Below are 12,356 nucleotides of genomic sequence, written 5' to 3' on the forward strand. Positions count from 1 at the left end.
AGAGACATTCCGGGATTTTTACGCCACTCTTTATGAGGGGGCTCCTCTGGAGCGCTCTGAAGGGGCGGCATTTTTAGACTCAGTCACTTTGCCTGTTTTGACAGCGGCACAGGCCGAGCACCTCGACAGAGCCATTCAATTGGAGGAGGTCGTAACCGCCAGATCTCGTCTCAAGCTGGGGAAAGCCCCCGGTCCGGACGGCTTTTCCGCTATGTTTTACAGGAAGTTTTGCTCCTTGCTTGCCCCGATTCTCACTCGGTTGTTTAACTCCTTTGCTGTCCCGAGAGCGATTCCGAGTGACCTATTGGAAGCCTCTATAGCGGTCATTCCCAAACCTGGGAAAGACAGTTCACGCTGTGGAGCCTACCGCCCAATATCCCTCCTCAACATAAATTTTAAATTGTACACAGGAATATTGGCCGCTCGTCTCGGCCACCACATGCCCTGTCTCATTGACCCAGACCAGGCGGGCTTCATCCCTGAGCGCCAAACGTCGGATAATACGAAACGGATTCTACATCTTATTGAGAAGGCTACCCGGGTTCCGGGGGAATTTATGATGCTGGCCATCGATGCCGAAAAGGCGTTTGACCGTGTGCACTGGCCCTTTCTGGAACAGGTGCTGGAGAGGGCTGGGTTGGGCGATCGGTTCCGCACGTTCGTCCTCAATTGTTATCGGTTTCCTACAGCTACGGTCCAGGTGAATGGTCATACATCCTCTCGCTTCCATATTGAACGTGGCACGAGGCAGGGGTGTCCGCTGTCCCCCTCCTCTTTGCCCTTTATATGGAGCCATTAGCTCAGAGGATGCGGCAGAACCCGGGGATTACGGGAATACATTTTGGGGGCTTTGTCCACACGATTAGCTTATACGCAGATGATGTGTTAATCTCGTTAGCGGAACCGGCGTCTGCACTTCCGGCTTGCTGGGCGGACTTGGATGCTTTCGCGCGAGCGGCCGGGTTCAAAGTGAATGCAGAGAAATCCCTAGCCCTGGACCTCTCGTTGTCACGTCCCACCCGGGAGTCTTTGCAGACTCTGCTCCCCATTCGTTGGGCGACAGACACTATACCGTATCTAGGGATTCAGCTAGCCCCCTCCCTTCCTCAGGTGGTTCACGCTAATTATTCATTGCTTCGCGGCAGAGTCCAACGGGAGCTCGATCGGTGGCAGCACTACCCCCTCTCTTGGTTAGGCAGGGTTGCGGCGGTCAAGATGACCATTCTCCCGCAAACCCTCTACCTTTTTCGCACTATACCTCTCCGACCGCCTGTCGGGTGGATCCCGAAAATGCAAGCCGACCTGGCCCGTTTGTCTGGAACGGTCGGAAGCCGCGAATGCGTCGAGCACTGGTGTCGTTGACGCCGGAGTCTGGAGGCCTCGGGGTTCCCGATCATGAAGCAGATGGGAATCTGAGAAGCACTGGTTGTTTCAGGACCAGGCGGTGGCGGCGAGGCCCCTGCAAGAGATCCCCTTCCTGCCTAAGCCTCACAGGCCCCCCAATCTGTATGCCTCTTATATTACACGTGTCCCCCTAGAAGTGTGGGATGCCACTAACCTTACCCATGAACTCACGACTTTCCAGTCTCCACTTACGCCGTTGACTGGCAACCCTGATTTTACTCCTGGGTTGGACGACACCGCCTTCGCGGGTTGGAGGTCGGCGGGCTGTCGGTTTCTGTATCATATCTATGGGGCAGAAGGGGTAATCTCGTTCACTCAGATGCAGAGAGACTTTGGGCTACCGGAGACGGAGAGGCTACGGTACCTGCAGGTGAGGCACTGGGCGCTCCAACCGCAGGTTCGCTCTGGGGCCAATAGACGCTTCTCCACGTATGAACGATGGCTCATCACACGCACATCGGACAAAAATCTCACCTCTGATCTCTATAAGCAGCTACAGCTCAAACACAAGCACTCACACAATCCCAGCAGGGAACGGTGGGAACGGGAATTGGGCAGAGCCTTGAGTCATAAGGACTGGGAGGGCATTTACTATAGGGCCAGACACTCTGCATATCATATGGGGCTTACGGAGACACTTACGAAGAATGTAACATACTGGTACTATACTCCGGAGTGCTTGCATGGGATGGACCGCTCTCGTGAGGCGACGTGATGGAGGGGTTGTGGCCAAGTGGGAAACTTAGTCCACTTACTCTGGGACTGTACACACATTCAAGCCTATTGGACCCAGGTGCTAGATGAAGTGGATAAACACTTCGAGACCGAGATACCACGCTTTCCAGCCTATGTACTGTTGGGTCTTCCCAACCCTCTGACTTACCCACTGCGATCCCGTAGGGGCAGACAGATGGCCATTGCTCTAGGGTCAGCGACACAAAGCATTCTCGCACATTGGCGCACCCCCCAGACACCCACCTTCACCGGCTGGTTGCATCGTTTGTGGTACGTTCTGGGTATGGAGAAATTAGCACTGACTATGGCCGGGGAAGGGGATCGATATGGTGAATTGTGGCAGCCCTTTTTATCACTTTTGGCCACTGAGTTTAAAGAAATCACATGCCCCCGATATCTCCGGCTGCTACGCATCACAGAGGTCCCAGGGGAGGGTGGCCGATAGGAGCGCTAGGGGTTCGGGATGGCTTGGGGAAGGACGTGGAGCACGGGGAGGGGAGGGATGAGGGTAGGGGAGGGGCCTTTTTTGTTTCTTATGGTTTTGGGTTTTCAGTTCTTTCCTTTCCTTTGAGAGTTCCTCTTGGTTGAGGTCACTACTCGACTATGCACACGCTGTTCGGATGACACTGTTACAGGACTTCCGTTAGGGTATATCATTGCCGTGTTTGATGACCGTTATACGCATGTAACTTTGCTTGCCGCATGTGAATTACTAATAAAAACATTTAAACCATAAAACCAGTAGATGCCACATCCACGTCGATGATTTCAGCCGAGGTATAGTTCTCCCTCCTGTAAGATCTCCAAAGCCTCGGAAGGCTCCGACAGCATATTAATGTAGGGGGAGATGTTGGACCACATTTGTCGATCGTATCTCCCTAATATGGCTAGGGAATTTGTAGCCCGAGCCATCGTCGCAGCCATCGTGGAGACCTTTTTTCCAATTGAATCCAACCGTCTGCCATCCCTGTCAGGCGGAGCTGATATAGGAGATGAGGGGTTCCTGGCCCGTCTCTGCGACGCTTGGGCTATGACAGAGTCAGATTTAGGCTGGCCGATGAGGCATGCCGGTGAATCGCTTGGTGCCTTATATTTTTTGTCCAACCGAGGTAAGACTGCTGGAAGAGAATTTGGTGTCGCCATGATTTAAGCCTTCTTTCCAGATAAAATCTATTATTGGAATTGTCCTAATCTGTTTTCGTGGTTGATCCTTAAAATCGTAAAGAAAGCAGTCATCTTTCTTTGCCTCCATAGGGATTAGAAATCTTTGTTGCCCTCTCCATAAGGAGATTAAAATTTCCGATATCCACCGGAGGAGAGTCCACGGGGCCGGAGCGGACGGTGACGGAGTTTGGATTTGGTATTCGTCCCACTCCCACAGCACTGACTGGTCATCCACCTCTCCCTCTTCCCTGTCTTCATCAGTTTTATTTGCCTCATGGGAATGACAAGATGGCAGTGAAGAAGGTGGTCTGGGAGATTGGAAAGAGGGTATGGGAACCCTTGGCATAGGCGTAGACGGAAGAGACTCCGCCGATTCCAATGGAGGGAAGCGTTTATAATAGTCCTGCAACATATACTGTAAATTGTTCAGCAATTGTAAAGGCATTTGTGCTGAAGGAACTGTGACAGGAGTTGGAGCTTGAGGCTCAGTACCTGGTTCTTCCTCCTGGTCGTCATGCTGGTATTTAATAAATAGTTCTGATGGACTCCTTGCAGTGCGGAATCCGTCATCCTCTCCAGATTCGTTCCCCTCATCCTCCTCCTCAGAATCTAATAGCTGTTCCGGCAGCCTCGATGGTGACAGGGCTTCCAAAGAGGAGCCACGACGTTGTAGTAAAGAAGCCGCTGTCGACGGCTGGATGGATGAAGCAGAAGCCGTTGTGGCAGTCTAAACCTGTAAATCTGTACAGGAAGACAAGAGAGGCGTCGACGACTACGCCGTCGACGGGACCGTCGACGATGGCGGTGGCGGCAATAAGATGTGTGCTGATGAGGAAGCAGTCTTCGCGACGACGAGGCAACTTTCGTCGACGAGATGTTAGCCGTCGACAAGGCAATTTTCGTCGATGACGAGTCTGTCTTCGTCGACATGGTGGCCGTCGACGCAGCAGTCGCTGACGAGATCTTCTTTGACCTTACCGTCGACAGAGTGGAGACGAGAGATGAAATCTCCTTCGTCGACAAGATGGGTCTAACAGCCACGGAGACCAGCGTCGACGAAGCCGATGTCATAATCATCTTCGGTCTCGAAGACGAGAATGTAACCGTCGACATTGATGTAGCGTCGACGACGATAATCGTCTACGAAGGAGCCGTCGACGACGCCGGCATTTTTTGCTGAGGTAATTCCTTGTCAGGAAGTCGTTTAGGTGCCAGAGACTTCCCTGACTTCCTCGGGGGCGTACCAGGCTTAGACTTGGAAGGTGGAGAAGCCCTATTTGAAGGAGTAGAAGAAGACAAGCCAGAGCTTTTAGCAGGCTGAACTTTCCTTACCACCTTTGCCACAGGAGATGATAAGTCCTCCTCAGCCATCCTCTTTCTGGAGGATACAGACGACCCAGAGGCTGCACTTTCTACCTCAGATAAAGGGTTAGCTTTGTCCTTAAGCTTCTGTAGCCACAGAGGTAGGCGCCCTTCTCTATCCCTGAGAGTTTTCTGAGGGAAGGTCCTGCAGATCTTACAATCCCTCACCTCATGTTCCGGATAGAAGCAGTAGATACACTTCTTGTGGGGATCTTCAGAGAGTAGCCGGGGCTTCCCACAGGATTCACAAGGCCTAAAGAGAGACCTCTTAGAAGTTGACATCATGAAGTAAGCAAAAAATCCAGAAAAAAATGTGAAGTACTGAGCAGAGCTCAGGGAGACTCCCTTCACACGACGTGCGGTAGAAAATCTGAGAGCCTGAGCCTCTGAGGAGAACATTTTGGTGGGTGCTGTAGCCGGATTGGCTGCAGTTTGGTCTATATATAATGACTGTAATAGTCATAGGTGTGGAAGCTTTTTTCTTAAAGCTTAGGCTATTTTAGTTCCTTGTTTTACGTTACCAAGATTTTTTGGTTGTTATATGCATAATTATTGCTTTTTTATGTACCGTGGGACTCCCACTCCGACGACGGGGAATGATTCAGGCATGTGAATCTATGAAAGACACCTCAAATACTGGAGAATTCAGATTACCCAAAATTGTTAAAAATGAAATGAGGATAAGTAGCTCTTGATGTTGGCTACCTATTGTAGTTTTTTCCCTCTGATAGATCAAAAAGTAGACTATCTGTTATGCAAAACTGAGACAGATTCTACCAAATTCAATAATTGATAAGTACCCAATTTTATAAGATAGTATTACTGTAGGCTATGTTTGAAATGGGTCTTTAGTAGTTGGCTGGTTCCCGAGGGTTTGCCAATGGCTTCTGTAGTAATGGAGTGATTCTCGTGTGTTTTACAGTAACAAGAATAATATTTGTTGGAACGAAGCATTTATGAATCTAATTAGATCAAGCTTGGGAAAATAATCTTTTATTGTGAAATCTAAGTAGAGCTGGGAGGCAAGAGGCTTTTAGCTCACCTGCTGCTATGCACACTTGCTTATAGCTCTCAACTGCGAACATTGAGAATAGGAATTTGGTACTGAGAGGTTCAATCAGAATGGTGACCATGATTTCTCCGATATCTCTGCCCTTATCTTTTTAGAGTCGTATTCTTGAAGGAAGACTTTATTAGCATGATGTTGATGAAAAAAATTGAAATGCATACTTTAAAGTCTCTGAACCTCACTTCCTGGAATATTTTAAGTTTTGCAATTTGGATGTAGTGTGCAAACACTATGCCCACAACAGCACATCCCTCCCTAATACAGGACAAATGAAAATCCAAAAGAATATATCAGACAGAATCTCTAACATCTAACACGGTCATGTTACACCACATAGTTAACTATCAAGGCACCAAATAGCACACACACGCTCACGTACACACACACACCAGCCACTATTAACCTTGATGATGAGTAAGCTTCTGGTATAAACCCTTAAACACCAATACCATACCTCTACTGCACAAAGGAGAACACAGACTTTGCTCATGCATGCAAAATAGCTTTATGTATGGCCAATCCTTTGTGTATACCTAGTTTGATGTATGTTCAAGCTTTAAAAAATGCTATGTGAATCCGGTCTGTACAGAAAATAAATTGTCATTAGGGGTCTCTCTGAGTTAGGCTGTCAAACGTTCTGCAATGGATAGGTGTATGCCTATGCATCAGGAGTTATATTACATTCAGGCCCTATAGACTTCTAAATATCTTAAAAATAAATATTTAGTTGTGACCATTACAAAGAATACTTCGAGATCAATGGATCAGTGGTACCATACAATGCTTTAATCTGTGTTGAATATTCTCAGCAGGTCTACCCAGCAACACCAAGAAAAGGTTTTGGTTTCCCATTAAATTATTAGACATAAAAAAGGCTGTTGCTTACTTTCTGTAAAGCACTCCTCTGGTCCCTCCTCCGCCTGGTGCTCAGCTGCATCTACCTCCTCTTCCTCCACACGAGGTTTATAATCTGCAGTGCTGGCGATGGACGAATCACCATCATGTATTTTTTTCTATAGTTATAAACAAAAACAAATTACATACTGTTCATTCTAAAAGAAAAATATCTGCAGGTAACTTAGTACCAAGCTTTGTGTATACCTATAAACCATGTTTTAAAATGTCTATTTCCATCTCCTCTGTCACCTCCTATTTCTGCTGCACGTGGTTTATTGTATGCTTTGCCCATGCAATAAATCTTACATCGGTCAAACGAGTCAACCAGTCAAAAACAGGATTTTACAACACAGGTTCCGCATTAGATGCAAAACTCAGGGGGCGCCCCTTGTAGAACATTAAGTAGCCGTGGGTCATACAGAAAACGACATAAAATGAACAGTATTATTTGTGGTGACAGCAGATAAAAGGCGGGTCCACTGGATCAATACTATCAAGAACTGAAGCAAGATGCATTGAAAAACTTTGCAGGTCAACAGGGACGAACATGATGAATTGTGGTCATTGATCAAAGTGTAATGTGCAAATGAATCAGTCCCCATATACCCATATACTAGGTGGACTGGTGGTTTATTAGGTCACAGCCCTCTGTAGGCTGATACATACAGGGCAAATGCCACAAATACCTCGCTGATTTTCAGGTAAAGGGGAATTTCACTCATGTTTGGAGCTTAACTGTTCAAATAAAGGTGTATATTGGGAACTCCAAAATATTGACTTAAACATCGAATCAACCCAGTTGACAAACATGCTTTTGGATCGACATGTTTTTAAACATTTCTCGGCATATTTACAAGCCCCTATCACCTACCACCACCCTTTCACTTTTCAGTGACGTTGTGGTGGCGAGAGGAGCTTCGTCTTATTTACAAGACAGCGTTAAGCTACTTAATGTGGCTCAACGCTGCCTTGTAAAGAAGGCCCCCTTTCACGCTGCACTTGGGGGCATATTTACAAGAACTTACCGCCGCTGAAGCATCAATGTTTTGATGTTACAGCGGGTTTTAAAAAAAATTGTTTTTTAATATAATCGCCTTATTTACAAAGTGCCGCTAACTGCAGTTAGTGGCACTTTTCCAGAGTAAACGTGAGTTTTTAAGATCGCCACTTCTGTTAGAGGGACTTAACGAAAATGAAATGCAAGGTAATGGTTCCTGTGAAAAAACTGCCACTAACCACACTTTGCGAAATTTACAATGAAACTTCAGTACGTCGATCACCCCCAAATCTGCTGCTAACTCAAACTAAAACAGCGATTGGATACTTTTCACTGCACCCTCCTTGCAACACCATGGCTGTGCCATATTTGCTGTATCCAGAAAACAATCTAGGGTTTTGGCTTAGAGGCAGCAAGGCCAAGCCCAACAACATCAATGAACAGAAGAAGCGCCAATGCTGCACTTTTTTTCTCAAAAGCTTAATCACGGTGAATTGAATAAAACAATAACACAGCCAACTGTTGTTGGCTGTGTTAAACCCAACTGAAAAAGCGGTTGGCTGTTTTATTCAATACACCGTGATTAAGCTTTTGAGAAAAAAATTGCAGCATTGGCGCTTCTTCTGTTCATTGATGTATTTGCTGTATGGCGCTCCATCTCGCAATCAATGACAGATACATCTGGAATCCTGACGTATCTGCTCTAAAGTCGTGCATTGCTGCAGTTGTGTCTCAAGCATGATGCAACTCCAGCAATGAATGGCAGGTATAAGTTTTTGACACAGTGGTGTCCTAGAATTGTCGCAGTGAAATCTGATAGATTTCACTGCACCACTCCTACGAGGCTTTGTTGCGTGGGAATGCACACCATGCATACATCATACCTGATGCAGGTATAATGCTGCACAGGACTTTACAAGGTTATGCATATGCCTAGATGCGTCACAGCATAAATACGACGCAACGTGGTGCAACATTCATGCTGCAGGTGTGTCAAGAAAATGACGCACCGGCGGCGTTAAACTGTTGGAAGGGGGCTCATGAATAAGCCTCCCTGTATTTTTCCCTAACTTGAATGCTGCACACATAGAAAAAGTGAAAAAAAGGGGATAAATGAAAACATTTATCCGTGTAGCGCTTCCCAAACGTCAGCCTTGGGGAGGTACTAGATTGACGCATTCTGAAGGTTTACGGTTTCTCGTAAACCTGGGAATGCGTCAGATTAGATTGGTGTGGGAACGCCCACAGCAACACCCATTGAACCAGTGGTGGCTCCCCCACTATGGCGGAGGAGTGTCGCCCCACTGCTTTCAAGGAGCGCGAGAAGTAAAGACATAAAATGATAATATTTTTCAGTTATAACATTTTATGTTTGTGCTGCTTTGCAGGTGGGTGGGGCTGCTCTGCTCTTGGAGCAGGGCAGGGGATGAGTGGTTTGTCCACTTCTAAATGCGCAGTGACTGTTTGACAGTGACAGTCATGCTCACTTTCCCATTTCTCCATGCAGGCCGCATTACAGCCTGCCTGGAGAACATGTCCAGGCCCCCATTCCCTGGTTGAGCATCGAACCAGGACGCTCAAAACCAATCACAACGATACACTGCAGCATTCTGATTGGTCAGTGGGGCCTGGCTGTGCTTTCTGTTCCTCAGGGAGAGCAGGAGCAGAGTCGCGGGACCGGGTGGCAAGCTAAGTTATAAATTTTGTTAAATTTTTCATTCATAATGTGCACCCTCCTGCAATTACGACTTCCTGCACCCGCCCTCGCCCCGCCACCTGTGAGCCATGCTGGCCGCCACAGCATGGAACGCCTCTTTCACACTGCTTAATGAGTGAAAGGGTCACATATTTACATGTCCTTGAAAAGTCACGAAAATTTGCTCTGCATGGCCTTGTAAACTTGCTGTGGCACACTGCATAACCTTAACGTCACACACGTGACGTCACAGCATTACAAGACTGCCTCTAGGATAATCGAGCCTGCGCTTAAAAAATGAAACAGAAAGGTTTCATTTTTCTTTTTTAAATACATCCCATCTTCCAGTAAGTAAAACTGGCTGCATTTAAAAGAAAAAAACTACTTTATTTAAAAAGCAGTCACAGACATAGTGGTCTGCTTGCTGACCCCAGCGGGCCACCATCCTTGGGAGTGCTAGCTGTAGGAGAGTAGGGTCTGCTTTCTATGTTCACCCCCACTTTTTGCTTTTGCTTTACTGGTTTTCGACTTAGATGTGGCTGTGGGCCTGCTAATCAGACCCACAGCCCTGCTGTTCTCTCTCTAAATTAATACTATGTACTTTAGGTGCATAACCCATTTGGATAGGATCACCTTATTGGCCCCTGTACAGTGTACCTTAGGTACCCAGGGCATAGGTGTATCCTAGGCCTACCAGGGGCTGCAGCATGTATTATGCCACCCCTGGCCTGGCCTTCCATTATGACACAACTGGCTGATCACTCAGCTGGGGCAAGGTCGTGTAATCACTCCTTGCTTAGGTGTAGTATTCCTATACCTATCTTATATATAGACACATGTGCACCTATCAGCCACTCTTATGGCAGGCCGTAACAATCCTGGAGGCAGAGTGCTTGGTAACATGTGAGATGGTGCTCTAGCATGAGCTGAGCCTGTCTGCAGCTTTCGGAACCATGTCCTTATAGCTGTTCTATGATATAGCCTACCATATACTCTTAAAGTGCCTTATAATCTTAAACGGTTATGGTAACTATGGTTTGGCTTTATCAAAACATGTCGTGTAAGGTGTCTAACACTTTGGAATAATACCCCCCATCCCATTTCTGGGAATGAGGATATTATCCCTCCCTTCTAGAGGGAGAAGACATGTTGAAATCTACTTACCCGGTTAAAGTTAACCAGAGCCCCAGCATCACAAAATGGATGCTGCTGCGAGCACCACCCCAGACAGGCCTTAGTGTATTGGGGCAGGGAGGGATGAATGAAACGAGACACAGCCTGGGGCACACAAGGTGTCCCATGCATAGTCCAGTTCAAACCGGTGCTGGGGCACACCAGCCCCAGTCCAGGCGCGAAACTGGACAAAGGGAACCACCCCCCTCCCAGGTCCCACCCATAAGGCGTGACCTAGCAGGCAACCCAGCCCCCCAGATTAGTATAAGAGTGGTTGCTGGGCCCCAGGAGATTAGATTATCCTGAACCTGCAACTTGAACAGAAACTCTGGACCTTCGACATTCGAGGAAAGAAGAAGACTGAAGAATCTCCCTTGTGGCCAAGGAGTGGCTACCCTGTGCAAACAGGCACCATCAAGAGACTACCCTTTGCTTTGCTGAAGTTCTACGAGGGACCGACTGCAGAGCCCGACCAGAGCCTTGACTTCCAGACTTCTCCGACCCTGATCCACATCCACAGCCGAGCTGAGATCCGTGGAGGCGACGAGAGACCGGCTACCTGGGAAAAGTGGCGAGTATCTTCCAGCGCAGCTTCTGAGGTACCCTCGAAGTTGTGCACCGGGGATTGAGAAGCCCCAACCCCAAGCACCAGCTGCACCGAAGATCAGCCCCCCACACTCCACGAGTCCTGCGTGGGGCCCCGTCTGCATTTTCCTGTTTGCCGCGTCTGTCCGGTTGCTTGCCCGTTGGCTAGCGGCCTTTGTGACGACACACCTTCAAATCTTCACTGCTGGTTTGGCTCCTCCAGACTGGCTCCCGCTCCTCTGCAAAAGAGAAGCACCCCCGACCTTCCTGGTCTGCACCAGAAGCAAGTCCTCCATTCTTCGTGGGTTCCGCTTGCCAAGGCTTGGTGAGTCCTAGTTCAACTTCGACGCCGCCGACAGCAAGAGCCTTCGTGGGACAGCTCGCCTCCTGGTCCTGGTCGTCCTCGACGTCTCCTGGTACCCGTGGCTGCGGCGACAAGCTTCACCCTTCACCTGCAATCTTCACGACATCGCCTGGTTCCCTCCTGGTTCCACGTGGTCACTGGCTAGTGACCTTGACTCTGTCCCTTCTGCTTGCAGGTACCCTTCCTTCTTGATCCCGGCCTTGGGATCCACCGGACACTCTGCACTGACTGCCTGTCAGCAACTTTCCTTCAGGCATCCATAGAAGTCCACGACGAAACCCGACGCAAGTTCACACCTATGCACCCGCAGCCTGTGGGCTAGGTAACTTGGGTACTTCGGTGCTCACAAGGGTAGTGACTATCCTAGGGTCTAGTTTCCGAGTCTCGACTTTCTAGCTACTCCAGAAGTGTCCTAAAACTGCTTATTTCAGAACTGTACTATTTCTATCGATTATACGCATTACGCGTGAGTGTTTCCACTCTGCACCTGAATCCCGTGGGCCTCCCACTTCCTAACTGTTGGTAGTGTAGTATAGCCCCAGCGATTCCCTAGGCCTAGGCCTATTCTATTTCCGTGACAGTGGTCCTTATACCACTTCTTTAGTATATGGTTTGCGTGGCCCCTAGGGCCTAACTGTATTATTTACCTGTGTGACTTAATGTATGCTTGAATAAGACTGTGTTGTACTTACCTCGAATCTCATAAAGAGTGCTGAGGGTTTGACTAGAATAAATACACTTTATTTTATATATATATCTGTTGTGGTGTCCTTTCATTTGGTATTCAAGGGATTATACATGGTATCACAGCTGGCTTCACATGCCATTCAGAGTTTAGCCTAAGACTGCTCTTGTCCATGCTACCACTAGGATAGCTGGTCTATAAGGTTGACTTTACAACCAATCACCA

The 12,356-nt window shown here is 48.0% G+C and overlaps 1 protein-coding gene across 3 annotated transcripts in view; it reads right to left on the bottom strand.

Annotated features, from left to right (window-relative positions):
• Nucleotides 1-12,356, bottom strand: part of LOC146871423 (sodium channel protein type 4 subunit alpha-like) — a 1,828,482-nt gene that overhangs the window by 568,329 nt on the left and 1,247,797 nt on the right. For all 3 annotated transcript variants that reach the window (XM_085651070.1, XM_085651071.1, XM_085651069.1), the window contains one exon: nt 6,621-6,747. In XM_085651070.1, the coding sequence (XP_085507196.1) occupies nt 6,621-6,747 (127 nt within the window). The remainder of the gene's footprint in view (nt 1-6,620; nt 6,748-12,356) is intronic.

This window comes from Triturus cristatus, chromosome 1_1 (assembly GCF_964204655.1).
Source record: "Triturus cristatus chromosome 1_1, aTriCri1.1, whole genome shotgun sequence".
Lineage (NCBI taxonomy): Eukaryota > Metazoa > Chordata > Amphibia > Caudata > Salamandridae > Triturus > Triturus cristatus.